We start from the raw sequence: 20,260 nt of genomic DNA on the forward strand, positions 1-20,260 counted from the left end.
GAATGAAGTTAACACAATGTTGCCATGGTTACTCCTGGCACCAGAGGGTGGTAGAGACCGCCCTAGAGACTTTTATTGGACTCAGGTGTGTCTTATTAGTTCATGATTGTGTCTCTGTTAAAAGAGGTGTGTTTTCTGTGGCCTTTTGCAGAAGCTCGAATTGTTTCCCTTGTGCGTTTGTTTCCTGAGTGAGTTTTCGAGACGTAGTGTTTGTTGTTTTTTCAAGTCTACTGGGATCCTGCGGCTAACGTATCTCAGTAAAGCATTATGTTTATCCTTAACCACTGATTCCTTGTCTGGTCTCTTCTTTGCACCTGGTTCCAACCTTACCACGTCACAGCGAGCTTCTGCCACAACATGGACCCAGCAGACATCACCCATATCCGGAATGTGGTAGCCCACCAAGGAGCACTGTTAGGACGGCAGCAAGAACAGCTCTCCCAATTCTCCGGGACCCTTCGGGCACTTGCCAAGTCCCTCCAACCCCGGCACGGCCCCAACCCAGAAGGGGCCAATGCCCATGTCTCATCGCCCAGTGCTACAGATGTCATTGTGGTTCATCCAGGGAACCTGCACCGGGAACCCAAGATCCCAGCCCCTGAGCGGTATCACGGCCACCCAGGAGGATGCAAGGAGTTCCTCACCCAGTGTTCTCTGGTGTTCGAGCTACAGTCTTTCTCGTTTCACACCTACATCATCCCTCTACTCTCGGGCAAGGCCCTGGCATGTGCAATGGTGGTATGAGAACAGCAGCCACCATCTTACAGGTCCTTGAGTTCTGCACCCTTGCAGCTGAGAGTGGGTGGAATACGGAGGCACTGGTTACCACTTTCCACCAGGGTCTGTCTAACTCCATCAAAGATGAACTAGCCGCTCGGGAACTGGGAGAGGACCTTGAGTCCCTGATTGACAACCACATCCGGAAACGGGTGAGACAATGCCCTTTTGACAGCATTCCAGCATTCCGGTTTCCTGAACATACCAAGCCCACCAAGCCCATATGGAGGATCCCATGCAGCTGGGTTGCACACATCTGAGCCCACAAGAGCATGACAGGTGAATGCGCGAAGGCTGCTGCTTGCCAGGACAGGGGGAGACCCTGACGAGCTGTGCAGGTACCTTCCGGCTACCCAATCACCATCTATTACTACCCGCAACCCTCCACTGGGACAACCATCAGCACCAGATTCCAGCTTTTGTGGACTCTGGGGCCGTGGATAATTTCATTGATCAAGACTTCGCCAGAGTTACAGATCCCCTGCGTGAAATGTCCAATCCCTCAGCAGATTGATGCCCTATTGGCTCCGGTCAGGTGGAATATCAGAACAAGCCCATTCTATTGCAGGTTGGGGTAAAACTCTGAGACTTAGTTTTCTGTTGATCACTGCTCCCGAGAACCCCCTTATCCTAGGGTACCCTGGCTAGTGCTATATAACCCACTAGTTTCCTGGTCCATGGGACACCTACTAGACTGGGGTAAGTCTATGTCTAAGACCCCCACCAAGAGCCTCGCCATTTCCTCCTGCATCCCTTGAAGACCAAGACTTTTCCACTCTCCCTCCCAAATACTTTGACCTCCAGGAGGCTTTCAGTAAGAGGCAGGCCGCCACCCTTCCCCCTCACCATCCTTATGACTGTGCCATAGAACTCCTACCCGGCACCACCCCTCCCTGGGGTCGTCTGTACTCCATCCTGACCTCTGACGCAGCAGTCATGGACAATTACATCAGGGAGTTGCTGGAGGCCGGTTTCATTCGCCCCTCTACATCCCCAGCTGGTGCAGTCTTCTTCATGGGTAAGAAGGATGGAGGCCTGTATCCCTGAATCGACTACAGAGGGCTGAACCAGATTACTATCCAGAATCATTACCCCCTACCCCTGATGACCTCCGCGTTGGAGTTGGTCCAAGGGGCCCAATTCTTCACCAAACTGGACCTCAACAACGCTTACAATCTGGTAACAATCAGAGAGGGAGATGAGTGGAAGACTGCCTTTAACACCCCTAGTGGCTACAATGAGTATTTAGTCATACCCTTCGGATTATCAAACTCACCGGCAGTCTTTCAAGCATTGGTCAATGACACCCTTAGGGATATGTTGAATCAGTTCGTCTTCGTTTACCTCAACAACATCTTGATCTTCTCCAAGACCCTTCTGGAACACATAATGCATGTCCGCCAAGTCCTGAGAAGCCTCCTGCAGAGTCAACTATATGTCAAGATAGAGAAGTGGGAGTTCCACGTATCCAAGGTTTACTTCCTGGGTCACATTATCTCTACCTCAGGCATCCAAATGGACCCCGTAAAGATTGAGGCGGTCACCGACGGGCCCCGTCCCACCTCAATAAAGCAGGTCCAGCTTTTCCTCGGGTTTGCCAATTTTTACAGGTGTTTTATATGCAACTTTGGTGTGGTGGCACCTCTCACGGTCCTGACCCCTAAGTCCCAGACCCGTTTTTGCTGGACCCCCAAGGCTGACAGGGCATTCATGGAGCTCAAGGTACATTTCACTTCTGGACCCATCCTCATTCATTCTGATCCAACTCGTCCCTTTGTGGTGGTGGTGGATTCCTCGGACACCAGAGCAAGGGTGGTCCTTTCACAGTGGAACGAGGAGGACAAGAAACTGAACCCATTTTCCTTTCTCTCCAAGTTGTTCTCGCCAGCGAAACGCAGCTACGATGTAGGCAACCAGGAGCTCTTGGCAGTTAAGTGGGCTCGAGGGGTAGAGACACTTTTTGGTGGGGGCACCTCATCCTTTCGTGATCTGGACGGACCATAAGAATTTGGTCTCCATTCAAGAAGCCAAGAGGTTGAACGCTCGCGGGCTAGGTGGGTTCTGTTTTTTAACAGGTTCCGTCTCAAGCTGGTAAGGACCAGTCCATGCTCTCCCCCCACACCTGCTCCTCCGCCCCCTCGACTTGTGGATGACTGCCTGACCTACATGGTCCAGCATCTGTTGGAGGCTTGTCGGGTCCGATGGACCCTGCAGTACCTGGTGGACTGAGAGGGCTACGGTCCTGAGGTGCGGGCGTGGGTGCCTGCCAGGACATCCTGGGCTGGGTCTTGTTAGAGACTTCAAACAACTACGTGGTGGTCGTCATGACTCTGCGGCTGGAGCCGCTTCTAGAGGGGGGGATACTGTCATGTTTCCTCCTGGCACCAGAGGGGGACAGAGACCGCCCTAGAGACTTTTATTGGACTCAGGTGTGTCTTATTATTTAATGATTGTGTCCCTGTTAAGAGAGGTGTGTTTATGTGGTCCTTTGCAGAAGCTTGAATTGTTTACCGTGTGTGTTCACTTCCTGCGTGATTTTTCGAGACTTGGTGTTTGTTGTTTTTTCAAGTGTACTGTGATCCTACGGTTACCGTATCTCAGTAAAGTATTATGTTTATCTTTAACCACTGATTCCTCGTCTGGTCGCTTCTCTGCATCTTGGTCCAAACTTACCACGTCACAAATATAGCCCCCATAAAATAAATGTGTACAGCTGTATATTCACTTGTTTGACATATCAGTGGAAAAATGCATCTTAATTGCTGCCTATTCCTTTAACTTCTAGAACTGATTCTTGACCACGTATATCCTGCTTCTCCATTTAACAGGGGATGTGGTGACAAATTTACAGGAGATAATAAAACCCATAAACCTGCAAACAAATCTCAAATTAACTTTTTTAGACAGAAATCTCCACGTGTTGATTGACTATTGCCCTTGTGCCGAGGGCTGCCTCCTTGCCTCCCCTGGCCAAGCAAAGTGAAAGGAATAGCACCAATTACTGCGGCTGCCTCTTCACTGAGTTGTGACCTATCATGGGTAATAGACTATTATGATGATAAATGAACCCATCTCGGTAGCGCTTGCCTGAGTACACACTTCAGCACTTTCTCCCAGTGAGGAGCGGGGGCCATTACCCCTCGCCTTCAGATTGACAAGGCCGACGGAGCGCCGAGTGCCCAAGAGAATATGCATGGGTGGGTGCCAATGATTGTTTTACCCATATGAATGTATTTATTTACTGTGTGTGTGTGTGGGGGGGGGGCTTCATTTGTGGGCTGGGCCCCCTGTACGAGGTAGTATTCACTGGGGACCTATAGACTAAAGACTGAGAGAGCGCCACCTATAGGATTCTAACAGAGCTCTGAGTAGACACTGTTATACTGTACTCCTCTGTCCCACTTGACAGTTGAGAGGAGGATATTCAGCCACTCCTAGCCTGTCCCAGACTGCAGCTCCAGACTGCATGCTGTGGCTAACACACCGTGGTCGTCCCTCCACTCCCTCTACTCTACTCTACCACACTGCAGGGGCAGAGGCTGCAGGGCACAAACTGCCCCATTTCCAGGCTCTGCCACTTAAATGTCTGATGAACTGCAACAAGGAAGCCTCCAAAGCTGTGTGCTCATTCAGCAGATACTGGAGCTTTTTTCATAAGTGGATCGTCTTTTGTTTGTGTGTTTGTTTAGAGTTTTTTTTTTTAGAACAGAACTCTATTATAAATGTGTGGGTTGCTTAGAAACAAGATGTGTGCTTGCTTATACAGTACTTGCCAATTATTTTAATGATACTCCAACTGTTTTAGTTAAATTGCTTAGTTCTTCTGATCTACGTCTACCCCAAATACTTTTGAAAAACATGGCGGAAATGTTTCCATAAAGCACAGCAACCCAAACAAATGGTATTGGTTACAGATGGACAAGCAAGTAGGGAAATTCTTGTAGCTTTTGAGTCAGCATTTAGTCTCTGCCCCAGATCTTTTCACTTTGGACTGTCTCATTGGGGCCAGTTAAAGTGTTCCCCAGATGTCCGTGTTTCCAAGCCCTAGTTTTGGATCATCACCCACTATGCACAAACAAAACAGGACCCCATATTGGAGACAGTCAGAGGATCTGAGCAGAGCCCCCTCTTTATAGCATTCCTGTGGGTGGCCGGTGGGAAAACACACATTGATGCCTCCTGGATATTAATGTCAACAGAGCCAGAGCTCGTAATGGGGGAACAGATGTCAGGATCTACGGGTTCCCGGGGTCACGGTGCGACTCTTCCCGGGGTCACGGTGCGACTCTTGTTTTCAGAAGCCCAGCGGAAGGTTGGATGGTCTGTTGTTCATTTCCTGAAAGATGGGCCCTGATTACCCCCTCCTCTGTTTTTGTCTTTCCCGCTCTCTCGCTCCATCTTTTGTCTGGGCATATTTGGTGTGGGATGGCTGGCAACTCTGTCTCTCGGTCTCTGTTTTAACACGGCCTCCCCTGTGATGTATAAAAGTGTATCCGAACCCCAAAGTCCTCTCTTCGCAGCGCTCTCTTTATTTGTCCTGTAACTCAATCTGTCCTCGTGTCGCAAAATACAATTTACTATGGTTGTTCAGAATCAGCCACTGTGCTCCAGTAGGATTGTGAGATATACGATTGTATCTGAGGAGCTCTTGTTATGTTTCCCAGACAAAGACATCCTACTGCGACATGGATGGTTTATTGATGTGTGTCTTGTTGTGTGTTTCTGACGCTATTTACAGGAGGATTAGAACTTTGCCACGAGTGGTGTGCTGACGCATGCTTTTGCTCAGCGATGCCAAAACCAATGGTTTGACAACACAAATGAATAGATGTTGTGCTTTGGTGCTGCTGAAGTGAGCTCTGGGTGTATGTAGCTCCCTGCTGTGGCTGGTCTTCTAACCAGGGTGTGGATGGTGCTTTTAATTATTTATTTAACTAGGCAAGTCAGTTCAGAACAAATTATTTAAAATGACGGCCTACGCCATCCAAACCCTAACCCGGGTCAATTGTACACTACCCTATGGGACTCCCAATCACGGCCAGTTGTGATACAGCATGGAATCGAACCAGGGCCTGTAGTGACGCCTCTAGCACTGAGATGCAGTGCCTTAGGCTGCTGCGCCACTCGGAAGCCCCATAGGCTTCTAACCAGGAACAACTCTGGTCCCTAGTTATATCCTATACAGGTCTCTTGGTCAGGGAAAACTCAGGGCCCCTCTGATAAGTGCTGAGTGGGAAGTGGTTTGCCCTCCAGGTCCAGTCTAGTCTTAGGTTCTCCCAGGTCAGATAACGACAGGGCCTTTCATTCAACACAGCAAAGCCCCACGAGCTCCCTGCTACAGCCTCAGCAGGGGGCCAGGAGAGGAAAAGAGAGCAGCTCAATAACACCAAGATAAGAGGGCCCCTTTCTAGCAGGAAAAACACAACACACATCTTTGCTTTGTTTGGAGAGCTGGAGCCAGAGGAGAGAAGATGAAGCAGAAAGAAAGAAAAACAAAGATACACAAATACAAAGGAGGTTAGACTGTCCTGGATCCGAGAATGTGTGCTCAACTGTACAGACAAGACGCCCTACATTTTAGGAATGCAGTCATCATTGGAACAAAACACACTTGTGGCAGTGGCAAACTAGGCATCCTAATCTTCAAGAGCACAGTGCCTGTAACTGTGTCCATCTTTAAGGATCTTTGTTTAAAAGCTGATTGTAATGCATCTTGTCTAGTACAGCCTCGTCAGTATTACTGCCAGGCATGGGTAGTGTGTCCCGCTATAAAAACCTGTCCCTTAACGATCATTACACACAGCTCGTAATGTCACCGAAGAGGAGTGGAGATTTGTTGGTGGTGTTGGGTCATTTCACACTTCACTGGGTTTTAAAGGGGACTCTAGATCATTTTAGCTAAGTATTATATCCAAGCTAAGTACTAAAGCAATAACTCCTATAACCCTCACTATGCATGCAGACCTAATCTTGGTCCTTGTCTTTACATGCTATTAAACTGTAAAAGTGCATTTGATGGCGGTAAGACGCTCTGTTCTATACAGTGCAAGTTATCATATACAGTCGTTATACACATACAGTTGAAGTCGGAAGTTTTACATACACTTAGGTTGGAGTCATTAAAACGTGTTTTTCAACCACTCCAAAAATTTCTTGTTAACAAAATATAGTTTTGGCAAGTCGGTTAGGACATCTACTTTGTGGATGACACAAGTAATTTTTCCAATAATTGTTTACAGACAGATTATTTCACTCATAATTCACCATATCACAATTCCAGTGGGTCAGAAGTTTACATACACTAAGTTGACTGTGCCTTTAAACAGCTTGGAAAATTCCAGAAAATTATGTAATGGCTTTAGAAGCTTCTGCTAATTGACAACATTTGAGTCAATTGGAGGTGTACCTGTGGATGTATTTCACGGCCTGCCTTCAAACTCAATGCCTCTTTGCTTGACATCATAGGAAAATCAAAAGAAATCAGCCAAGACCTCAGAAGTTTTTTGTTGTTGACCTTCACAAGTCTGGTTCATTCTTGGGAGCAGTTTCCAAACGCCTGAAGGTACCACGTTCATCTGTTCAAACAATAGTACGCAAGTATAAACAGCATGGGACCACACAGCCGTCATACCACCTAGGAAGGAGACGCTTTCCGTCTCCTAGAGATGAACGTACTTTGGTGCGAAAAGTGCAAATCAATCCCAGAACAACAGCAAAGGACCTTGTGAAGATGCTGGAGGAAACAGGTACAAAAGTATCTATATCCACAGTAAAATGAGTCCTATATCGACATAACCTGAAAGGCTGCTCTGCAAGGAAGATGCCACTGCCCCAAAACCACCATAAAAAAGCCAGACTACGGTTTGCAACTGCACATGGGGACGAAGATCGTGCTTTTTGGAGAAATGTCCTCTGGTCTGATGAAACAAAAATAGAACTGTTTGGCCATAATGACCATCGTTATGTTTGGAGGAAAAAGGGGGAGGCTTGCAAGCCGAAGAACACTATTCCAACCGTGGAGCACGGGGGTGGCAGCATCATGTTATGGGGGTGCTTTGCTGCAGGAGGGACTGGTGCAAAATAAATGGCATCATGAGAGAGGAAAATGATAGTGATATAGGGAAGCATCATCTCAAGACATCAGTCAGGAAGTTAAAGCTTGGTCGCAGATGGGTCTTCCAAATGGACAATGACCCCAAACATACTTCCAAAGTTGTGGCAAAAAGGCTTAAGGACAACAAAGTCAAGGTATTGGAGTGGCCATCACAAAGCCCTGACCTCAATCCTATAGAAAATGTGTCGGCAGAACTGAAAAAGGGGTGTGCGAGCAAGGAGGCCTACAAACCTGACTCAGTTACACCAGCTCTCTCAGGCCAAAATTCACACAACTTATTGTGAGAAGCTTGTGGAAGGCTACCCGAAAGATTTGACCCAAGTTAAGCAATTTAAAGGCAATGCTACCAAATACTAAATTAAGTGTATGTAAACTTCTGACCCACTGGGAACGTGATGAAAGAAATAAAAACTGAAATAAATAATTCTCTCTATTATTCTGACATTTCACATTCTTAAAATAAAGTGGTGATCCTAACTGACCTAAGAAAGGGAATATTTACTAGGATTAAATGTCAGGAATTGTGAAAAACTGAGTTTAAATGTATTTGGCTAAGGTAAACTTCCGACTTCAACTGTACGAACACCCCTTGCACTATCTTCACAAGAGAATACAATTTGATTTTCCCCACCTATCTACACAACCTACTCCCCATTTTCTAAGTGAAATCATTTTTGAAAATCATTTTCCAAGTTAATAAAAAATAAAGATGTATTGATTGCATTGTCTTCACACCTCAGGGGTAATACTTGGTGGAAGCACCTTTGGCAGCCATTACAGCTGTGAATTATTTTGAAAATATTTGTACAAACCGTGCACAACTCTTACGGCCTATCGAATGTCTGCGCCACCTTGAACCTTTTCACATTTTTCACATTTTCCTACATATCTACAAACCTACTTCACATATTCAAAGTGAAAGAAAGTTGTAGAACTAAAATATCATAATTGGATACGTCTCCACTCACTTGATGTAAGCACCTTTGGCAGCCATTACAGCTGTGAATAATTTGGAATAAGATTCTATAAACTGCACAACTGTTACGACAACATACAGTATATCCATTGTTTTTGTCAAAATTGCTCAAGCTCGTAAAATTTGGTTGGGAATCAGTGATGGACAGCAAAATTCGAACCCTTTCTCTGATTTTCAAGCAAATTTAAACAGGACTGAGACTGGACCATTCAGGAACACTCAACACCTTTGGGAAGCCATTCTGGTGTGTCTTTGGCATTACATTTTGTGTAATTGTCTAGCTGAGAAATACAACTTTATCCCAGAGTTAGGTTTGCAGAAGTCTAAGGAGGGTTTTCATCTAACTTTTACATGGGCTTTGCTCCTTTCAGATTCATTTTCATCCTAACAAACTCCTCAGTCCCTGCCAATGACAAGCAAACCCATAACAGGAAAATAAAGAGATTTTTACTCTGTGTTGTCTTGTAATGGATTTGACCCAAACCAGTGGTTTTTAATTTAGGCCAAAATGTTAATTTATATGCCATGTCGTCGTGCAGTATTACTTAACAGCCTTGTTGCAAACAGAATGGATGTTTTGAAATTGATTTTTTTTAACACAGGCTTTCTTATTTTCACTTTGTCTTGCAGGCCAGTAATATGGACTGAATGAAATGTTATTGATCCCTTTGTATTTTCAAGTATTGTGTTGGCAGCATGATGTTATTGGTATGCTTGTCATTGGCAAGGACTGGGCAGATTGTCAGGATGAAAATAAATCTGAAAGGAGCAAAGCCCAGGTAAAAAGTTAGAGGAAAACCCTCCTTAGACTTCTGCAAACCTAATTTCTGGGATATGACTAAAGAGTTCATCTGGGCGATTTTTCCACAAATAGACAGGTATTTTTTTTCCCATGGTAGCAACATCTTATCTATTCTTTCAGGATATGAATTAGAACATTATCTAGATCCTATATGAGGCTGTGGAGGGATTCAAATTGTGGATTTAAAAGAAAACATTAATCATCAGCGTGCAATGACACTTTTGTTTTTAAGCCCTGGATTTCTATCCCCTTGATATTACTGTTGGATCTGATTTTTATAGCATTTCAATGGCCATAATAAATAGATATGCAGATAGCTGACAACCTTGTTTTACTCCACTCGAAAATTCCTGTCGTACTTATATATATATATATATATATATATATTCCAAGTCAGCTATGAATACCAGGTCTGGTTTCTTGGATTTTTCATAGTGTTCTATTGTTTCCAGGACTTGTTTAACCTTTCTGATCTCCCCATCCCGGATCCGGGTTCGTGAATACAGACTCAAGCTCATTACCATAACGCAACGTTAACTATTCATGAAAATCGCAAATGAAATGAAATAAATATGCTAGCTCTCAAGCTTAGCCTTTTGTTAACAACACTGTCATCTCAGATTTTCAAAATATGCTTCTCAACCATTGCAAAACAAGCATTTGTGTAACAGTATTGATGGCTAACGTAGCATTTAGCATTAGCATTCAGCTGGCAACATTTACACAAAAAAACAGAAAAGCATTCAAAAAAATCATTTACCTTTGAAGAACTTCAGATGTTTTCAATGAGGAGACTCTCAGATAGCAAATGTTCAGTTTTTCCTGAAAGATTATTTGTTTAGGACAAATCGCTCCGTTTTCTGCGTCACGTTTAGCTATGAAAAAACCCCTGTATCCAGGATTGTGTAAATCTATCAGCAAGCTCATTAGCATAACACAACGTTAACTATTTATGAAAATCGCAAATGAAATGAAATAAATATGCCATCTCTCAAGCTTAGCCTTTTGTAAACAACACTGTCATCTCAGATTTTCAAAATATGCTTCTCAACCATAGGAAAACAATAATTTGTGTAAAAGTAGCTAGCTAGAGTTAGCATTTCGCGTTAGCATTTAGCGTTAGCATTAGCGTTAGCATCCAGCACGCAACATTAACAAAAACATAAAAGCCTTCAAATAAAATCATTTACCTTTGAAGAACTTCTGATGTTTTCAATGAGGATACTCTCAGTTAGATGTGTATTAGAAATAGCTCCGTTTTATACATCACATTTGGCTACCAAAAAAAATCCATAAATTCAGTCCTCAAAACGCAAACTTTTTTCCAAATTAACTCCATAATATCGACTGAAAACATGGCAAACGTTGTTTAGAATCAATCATCAAGGTGTTTTTCACATATCTCTTCATTGATACATCGTTCTTGGATACATGCTTTCTCCCCTGAATCAAATGGTAAAGTAGAAGCAGCTGGCAATTGCGCACCGAATTCGACGCAGGACACCAGGCGGACACTTGGAAAATGTAGTCTCTTATGGTCAATCTTCCAATGATATGCCTACAAATACGTCACAATGCTGCTAAGACCTTGGGCGAACGACAGAAAGTGTAGGCTCATTCGTTGCGCAATCACAGCCATATAAGGAGAGAATGGAAAACAGAGCTTCAGAAATTCTGCTAATTCCTGGGTGATGCATCATCTTGGTTTCGCCTGTAGAATGAGTTCTGGGGCACTTACAGACAAAATCTTTGCAGATTCTGAAACTTCAGAGTGTTTTCTTTCCAAAACTGTCAAAATATGCATAGTCGAGCATCTTTTCGTGACAAAATATCGCGCTTAAAACGGGAACGTTTTTTATCCAAAAATGAAATAGCGCCCCTAGAGCTCTAACAGGTTAATATCATCTCAAATTATCGTCCATGTAAAAATTCTGTCTGATTAGGATGAAAAATATCTGACAATACCTTTTTAATCCTATGCACTATTTATTTGCTAGAATTTTTGCATCACAACACTATATGTTGCCTTAAGAGTTGTGGAAAGTTGGTATAATCTTATTCAAAATGATTCACAGCTGTAATTGCTGCCAAAGGTTCTTCCACCAAGTATTAACTCTGGGGTGTGAAGAAATACGCAATCAAGACATCTTTGTTTTCTACCTTTAATTAATTCAGAAAATGTTCTGTAATACTTTTTTTCATTTTGAAAATGTGGAGCAGGTTGTGTAGATTAGTAGAAAAAAATGTGATTTATTTTACGGTGACAAAATTTGAAAGCTCTGCAAGGGGTGTGTAAACTTTCACTGTGCACAGTACATAAAATGTTGACTTCTGTTTGTTTACAGCTCCCAGCCTATGGAGGAAGTCTTGTCTATACAGTCTCATATGATGCAGGGGAGAAAGACCAGGACATCAGGGTTAACTCTTCTCCTAATGTCATAATAGAGGTAAGTGCTAATAGTCTCATTATGCGATTACATGTGTTAGGTTAGGTGCCAACACGAACTCCTTCATAGAGCAAGTGCTCCCATAGAGAATGTTGTTCCAAGTAATGTTCAACCTGATTGGTCTAGACTGATCATGTGACATGTCCCATTTCAGTTTCAAAGATCCTTTCAGCATTTTTTGAAGTTCACTCCAGACATGTCTGAATGCTATGTCTGGTTTCATTTAAAAAGTGGTTCGGCGCAAAGCAATGTGTTGTGGATAATCTGTGAGTGTGCGTGTCTGTGTATGTGTGTCTGTGTGTGTGTGTGCGTGTGTGTGCGTATGCGTGCGTGTGGGCTCATAGTGTTTGACAGCATCTGGCTGTCATTAGCTGATCCTCCAGAAATGAGCTCAGCTTAGTAGCGCTGCAGTCTTTTGTGTCCCATATGCATTGTTTTACACATTCCTGCTGGTCCCCATGGCAGAGCTCTATCTATCTTTCTCACAGAGGGTATCTTTAAAAAATAATAATTATGAGGATAGATCAGCTATGAAACTAACAGACAGTTTAGTCTATAAAATAACATTAGTTGCACATTTCTGATCCTCTTTTTATTTATTTCCCAACACCACCATTGGTTGGAGGACCAAGTGGAAAACATAAAAATTCTATATACTGTTTTACAGTACCAGTAAAAAGTTTGGACACACCTACTCATTCCAGGGTTTTTCTTTAGTTTTACTATTTTCTACGTTGTAGAATAACACTATGAAGCAACACATATGTAACCAAAAAAGGGTTAAACAAATCAAAATATAGATCAAAATATAAATCAATACAAATCAAATCAAAGTAGCCACCCTTTGCCTTGATGACAGCTTTGAACACTCTTGCCATTCTCTCAACCAGCTTCATGAGGTAGTCACCTGGAATGCATTTAAATTAACAGGTGTGCCCAGTTAAAAGTTCATTTGTGGAATTTATTTCCTTCTTAATGCGTTTGAGCCAGTCAGTTGTGTTGTGACAAGGTAGGGGTGGTATACAGAAGATAGTCCTATTTGGTAAAAGACCAAGTCCATATTATACAAAGAACTGCTCAAATAAGCAAAGATAAACATCATTACTTTAAGACATGAAGGTCAGTCAATCCAGAAGATTTCAAGAACATTGAAAGTGCAAGTGCAGTCGCAAAAACCATCAAGCACTATGATGAAACTGGCTCTCATGAGGACCGCCATAGGAAAGGAAGACCCAGAGTTACCTCTAATGCAGAGGATAAGTTCATTAGAGTTAATTGCACCTCCGAAATTGCAGCCCATATGAATGCTTCACTGAGTTCAAGTAGCAGACACATCTCAACATCAACTGTTCAGAGGAGACTGCATGACTCTGGCCTTCGTGGTTGAATTGCTGCAAAGAAAACACTACTAAAGGACATCAATAATAAGAAGAGACTTGCTTGGGCCAAGAAACACGAGCAATGAACATGGAAATCTGTCCTTTGGTCTGGTGAGTCCAATTTTGAGATTTTTGGTTCCAACCGCGGTGTCTTTGTGAGACGCAGAGAAGGTGAATGGATGATCTCTGCATGTGTGGTTCCCACCATGAATCATGGAAGAGGAGGTGTGATGGTGTGGGGGTGCTTTGCTGGTGCCACTGTCAGTGACTTATTTAAAATTCAAGGCACACTTAACTAGCATGGCTACCACAGCATTCTGCAGTGATACGCCATCCCATCTGGTTTGCACTTAGTGGAACTATCATTTGTTTTTCAACGGGACAATGACCCAAAACACACCTCCAGGCTCTGTAAGGGCTATTTGACCAAGAAGGAGAGTGATGGAGTGCAGCATCAGATGACCTGGCCTCCACAATCACCCGACCTCAACCCAATTGAGATGGTTTGGGATGAGTTGGACCGCAGAGTGAAGGAAAAGTAGCCAACAAGTGCTCAGCATATGTGGGAACTCATTCAACTGTTGGAAAAGCATTCCAGCTGAAGCTGGTTGAAATAATGCCAAGAGTGTGCAAAGATGTTGTCAAGACAAAAGGGGACTACTTTGAAGAATCTAAAATCTATTATAATGTGTTTAACACTTTTTTAGTTACTACATGATTCCATATGTGGTTTTTCATAGTTTAGATGTAGAAAATAGTAAAAACGAAGAAAAACCCTGGAATGAGTAGGTGTGTCCAAACTTTTGACTGGTACTTTACATATAGCCTCCTCCAATTTGTACTGGACTCCAAGTGCATCGTCAAATCAACCAATCACACTAATATTAATTCCTCCCCTCAGATGTCCAAAGACTAATCCATCCTTCCCAGTACACCACCATTTACTATTTCCTTTGAAATATGTTCTTCTATTTTAGTGTGATGTCTCAAAAGTGCCTTGAGCCTCTCTATTTGTACAATTTCTACCAAGATTACCCTAAAAATAAATACTTTACCTAAGAGTATAATCATATTTCCCAATTGTAGGTCCGTCTGAACACAGACATTATGACTCAATATCTACTCCTGAACCTGACTCCAAAAGTGAGCTACCGAAGTGCAGTACCAAAAGAGATGATCTATTGATTCTGTTTCTTCGTTGCAGTCTGTACAGGGCTGACTGTTCAATGCCCCATTTATTGAGCACTCTTTTTGTGAGGAGAATTTTATATAACAGTTTAAATTGAAATGAACGGATTGATGCGTCAACTGTTGTTTTGTATATCAGTTCATAAACCGGTTGCCATGGTATTGGGACATAAAAAATCTGTTCCCAACTTGTCAAACCTCTTGACCTTAAGTGAAATTGATACATGTTATGAGTTATGCTAGGTATTTAAAGCCATGAATGGTTTTTGATTGGCAGTAGTTTTAACAATCCAAACTCATGTTCATTAGATAAATATGCTCATTTAACTGGTTTGCCATTCCAGGCAAAAAAATTATAATTCAATTCTCGACTTGATAAAAGATTCTCCTGGAGTCGGTAGAGCCATGATTGGATTCATATACTATGAAATCACTACGGGATTAATTAGGATCATTTTTCTATAGATGGACAGGTGTTTCCCTCTCCACAGTTTCAATATCCTATCTATTCTACCAAGTTTTCTACCAAAGTTAATATTTGCAACAACATAACATTTTTACGGGATATGTACACCAAGCACATCAACTTCACCATTTGCTCGTTTAATCGGGAGACCACATGGCAGTTAAAAGTTTGTATCTTTTAGAGACCCATCCGTAACACTTATCATAGTTGAGTTTTAGTCCAGAGGAACTGAGAGAAATGATCCAGGTACTCAATAAGGCCCTTCAAGGTTGAAGATTGAGTAACTCAAGTGAAAATATGAATTATCTGCGTAAATTGGTCATTTTGTCTCTAATCCCTTAATTTTTAGGCCCTCAAAGTTCTCACTGGTTCTGATTTTTATCGCTAACACTTCAATGGCCGTAATAAATAGGTATGGTGATAGAGAGCAACCTTGATTTACACCTCTTGACAGCTAAAACATTTCCGAGAAGTAACAGTTATTTATTATTTTACATAAGGTTATTGTACATGACTTTTACCCATTTTATGAGAGATCCTAAAAAAAATCCAGGCTCGTATTAGATTCAGAGGTACTGAGGTACTGTAGCAAAGGCTTTCTCAAAATTTACTACAAAGATTATACCCGGTTTACATGAATTCTCATAGTTTTCCATTTTTTTCTCTTAGTTGTCTAATGTCTCCAATATATCTTCCTTTTAAGAATCCCGTCTGATCAGACCGGTCTAATTCTGTGAGAAATACATTTTGCCAATATTCTTTCGTCATGACATTGAAGGGTAACTTAGATGAAGAGGTTAATCAGAGAAGACGGCTAGGATAGAATAGTAAAAGACAAAATACATGTTTAAATATCTACAGAGTTGTCTACTGAAATCCATAGAAGCTTGCAAATTAGACAAGAATAAGAGAAGAATGAGAGGGCAATAAAAAAAAAATTCTTCAAAGTGAGGATTCTTCCATCAAATTAAGCGAGGAAGATGTTTCTCAGAGAAGACATTAATGCTCCTAACAAGCGCTCTGTTGACAAAGCTGCATCATCCAACATGACAGCAAGGACTGCTTGTGTTTTTTTATTACAACATATAACAAAACCGTTGTTGATTATCATGAACATAGAGTGGGCCCCAGAGAAGAGTGTATCTATTCAGTTGGTCTATACTAAATTTGCAAAGCATCTGCATTAGTTTGTGCAGCGCTCAGCATATATCTCACAGTAAAGGCTCTCTGAGGCCTTTCCGATTGTTACGCTGCTCTGAAGACAAGGCCTACTTCACTTTCTGCCCCTCAGTCGTGAAACAGCCAATAGAAGACCCCGCTTTGAAGCTGGCTCACCACCGTTTCTTTGTTTGTTGTCGTTCACACAACTTTGCCGAAGCTGTTTGCAAATCAATTAAAGGATTAATTTTAGCGTTGTTTAATCATTCCCAACATGGAGGAGACGATCGGCGCTGACCTTGGGAGTGATGCTCGATATGCACATTTTCCCCGTTGTTTGTTCTCTCTGTCTTCTCGGGCTATTACGCTAGCGAGGTGTCCTTTTTTACTAACGCTCCATCGTGGACAAGCGGTTCATCTGTCATCGTTTCCATCTTCAGTCAGCCGAGTGCAGTGAGAGGATGCATTCGCTGTCTTTTATTTGTGTGTGTGTGTGATCCATGAGGAATGCTTTAAGATTTTCTCCCTTAAGCACTCTGAATAATGGGACACACACATGCAGTCATGCACACGCAGTCACACACACATACACAGTCACGCACACACATAAGTGATATCATTCAAAACCCAAATTCAGCCACACCAGTCTGATGTGACATTGATATGTCCTCTTGGCCTCTTTACAAAAGCTGGAGAACTCAGATCATGATTACAACCTCAGAGTTAAGCCTGAAGAAGTAGTTTATCCAGAGGATCTGGAAACCAGCGAGAGAGCCTGCTCTCTCGTGCAATCAATGATAAATTGCTAAAAACTATAAATCTGACAACACAATTTCAACCCTTTTCCATCCAAAATATCCTGTGTTTACAGATTGTCGGATGATATCAGAGGTTGGTCAGAGACGTTCCTCTTCACCTTCAGTGTGTATTTGTTATACTGGTGTTGGTACACAGATGTTTGTTTTATGAGTCTGAGGGAGAGATTCCCAGCCCCATTAGTGTCAGATGACAGCCACCTAAGCTCAGTCACTGGGATTTATTAATATATTGCAGAGAGGAGAGCACATGTCATACGTGATATGGGGAAGAGCCTGGATATATGACAGGTCATTATTGATAGTTAAACCCTGCTTTGCATGTGTACACTCCATTAATTCAGTGCAAATAAAGTGGCCGGCACCCATAAATTGTCATTTCCCAGCAGCCATTGGAACAGTAAATAAGCAGGCGGGATGAATAACATCTAATAATCCTCTATGATGATTCCCACCAGCGTGTTTGGAGATCTTACACTTAAATTCTACCTGGCAATGCATCCATCGGCGGTATGCAATCAGCATTCCCTTTCTACTCCATCTCGCCGTCTCTCTCTTGCACACATACTCACACAGATCTCTCTATTTCCTTTCAGCTCACACCTACACATAAATGACTATGCATACGTTGAAAAATAACTCGCACACTTATTGAGTCAATGAACAATCTGGACACAAAGACAAGTCTCATTTCAGGAAATGTCACTCTTTATACAATTGAGCTATTCATGGTGTCTCAGAATAGAGTATTATTCATGTGTGGTACCCATGCTCCATTTATGGCCCATATTGACAGTCAGAGCCAAGACTTCGCATTCTGGCATGAGGGGATTAAATACATGCACCAACATGGATGCTGTCTCTCAAACGAGGGGGAAAAAACTCTGACATTTCATCTCTTGCAGGGCGGCGGGATAAAAATGATTGACAGTCGGTTCGGTCTGCCGGTGTACCCTTTCTCGGAAAGCACAAAGAGAACTCTGCTCTACCCTGACCACTTTGAGAATCAGGAGACAGGCCTGCCTGTCAGCAAGAGAGATTTCATGATGGCTCTAACTAATGTGAGCAGCCTCCTCATCAGAGCCTCACACAGCAATGAGCGGGTCGCCATCTACAGGTAACCACACACACTGCACCACACTGATCTGCCACGACATCCGCTCTTTGGCACAAGAGGCCAAAATCAGCTGGAGTTTTCTGTTCTTGATGTTATTTGTATGTTAGAGAACATCGTTATGAGGTCTGGCAAGACAGATTATAGAGAAACGTTTCAGATCTCTGTGTTCTCATGTTCAACAGTTAATTTGATCTTGTCTAGATTGTATTTGAAAAGCTGACCTGATGCTCTTTTCTAATGGTGTGATGTTCTGGTTCTGTCTTCCTGTATCTGTCCTCTCTTTACCAGGCTACATTCTGTCAGTCTGGAGGTGGCCAGTGAGTTCTCCAGCAGTGAGAAGATGGCCAATGCTGTGGAGATGTGTCAATGTCCCCCTGGATACGGTGGAACGTCTTGTGAGGTAAATCAGAGCTTTCATTTCCCCGCGATTTTGTGTTTTTTCTTGGGATAGGAAAATAAAAGAAAGTGAAAAGTGGCTGTGTGAGAGTGGCTCTCTGCTGCTGTGTCATTTTCACTTCCATTCATTGTAAAGTGTGTGTGATTGGTAGGTTTGGGTGTGTGCGGGCGTGCATGCTTACGGGAGCGTAGTTGGCTTGTAAGTGTAAAGAGAAGCTGACATACAGGTACAAACAAGGGTATGCTATTACAGCAATCTGTACTCTCGGTTGAAAACGGTATTTTCTATTTAAAAAAGCGATGGGTATTGATTTCTGCATGTGGCGTTTTGTGCTGACACCAAATGTGTGTGGGGGAGGAGGCAGGGAGAGGGGGAATGAAATATAATGCACGGTTATCATCAAGTCTTGATAGGCGCTGGAGAGGGAGAGAATGCTGGAAGTGACCTCGGTGAATAGCGGCGGTGGCGTGCTGTGAAGTGTGCGGTGACACTTGTGTGGCCTCGCGGCTCAGCACTAATCCTTTCTCCCTCAGCAAAACCATTAAACGTACAGAGTACTTAGAAAGATGCTGCCCGAGGTTTCATATCTACAAATCCAATAGCATAACCTTTATGGAAAGGGTAAATCTTCATAGTACGTGTACTGGTGATTGTTTTATACTCTCTTCACCCAATGCCCAGGGGTCTAATATCTATTTATGTATGTTGTTTTTCTATGTCCTTTGTGTTTCAAATGTTTTTCCCTTGTGCTTTGTTTCTGTCCTTATCCTTTGAGAAAAATGCCCTTGCTGTTCTACGCTCACCGTTATGCTCTTGCTGTTCGTAGGCATTCCTTTATCCAAGCAAGTCTTTTGTTTCTTCAGTGTAGTTTTCACCTTTCTCTTTCCTTGTCTCTTTCTCCTCTCTTCCTTTCTTCCTCTCTGCAGAGGTATGACAGGGTAGCACTTCTGACTAAGGTCAGTACAGAGAGAACGTGCAGAGCGAGACAAAACACAGGGCATGTTTGTTGCTGTTGTCTTTCCTCTGGGTGTACCTCGTTGTTTTCAGCCTCGTAGGAAAAGTTTTTGAAGCGATGCCCGACGGAGTGTTGTGTCCGATCAATGTCCACGAGTGCATTGAACTACACAGTGTCTACTGAGAGTTGACAAAATGGCTGATGAAGCTTGCGTTTCTAAAGCTTGTGTTTCTAAGGCTTATTTTAAGGCTATTGTACTATTGTGAAGCTTGCGCATTCCCTATTCTCTTACTTGTAATTTGAACTATTGTTTTGCTTTTGGATTAGTATGTGTACCTACTCAGATAAAAAACAGCCATTGTTTACCTGAAATTGCTTGCTTCCATTATTTTGACAATTTACTCAAATCCAATCAAATCCCATTTTATTTGTCACATACACATGGTTAGCGGATGTTAATGCGAGTGTAGCGAAATGCTTGTGCTTCTAGTTCCGACCATGCAGCAATACCTAACAAGTAATCTAACCTAACGATTTCGCAACAACTACCTTATACACACACAAGTGTAAAGGAATGAATAAGAATATGTACATAAAAATATATGAATGAGCGATGGCCGAACGGCATAGGCAAGATGCAGTGGATGGTATAGAGTACAGTATATACAT

The 20,260-nt window shown here is 42.7% G+C and overlaps 1 protein-coding gene across 15 annotated transcripts in view; it reads left to right on the top strand.

Annotated features, from left to right (window-relative positions):
* lama2 (laminin, alpha 2) overlaps positions 1–20,260 on the top strand; it is a 142,257-nt gene that overhangs the window by 49,564 nt on the left and 72,433 nt on the right. For all 15 annotated transcript variants that reach the window (XM_090232607.1, XM_090232609.1, XM_036975728.2 and 12 more), the window contains 3 exons: positions 12,015–12,116; positions 18,028–18,239; positions 18,528–18,639. In XM_090232607.1, the coding sequence (XP_090088733.1) occupies positions 12,015–12,116; positions 18,028–18,239; positions 18,528–18,639 (426 nt within the window). The remainder of the gene's footprint in view (positions 1–12,014; positions 12,117–18,027; positions 18,240–18,527; positions 18,640–20,260) is intronic.

This window comes from Oncorhynchus mykiss, chromosome 4 (assembly GCF_057628025.1).
Source record: "Oncorhynchus mykiss isolate SJ-2025 chromosome 4, ASM5762802v1, whole genome shotgun sequence".
NCBI lineage: Eukaryota > Metazoa > Chordata > Actinopteri > Salmoniformes > Salmonidae > Oncorhynchus > Oncorhynchus mykiss.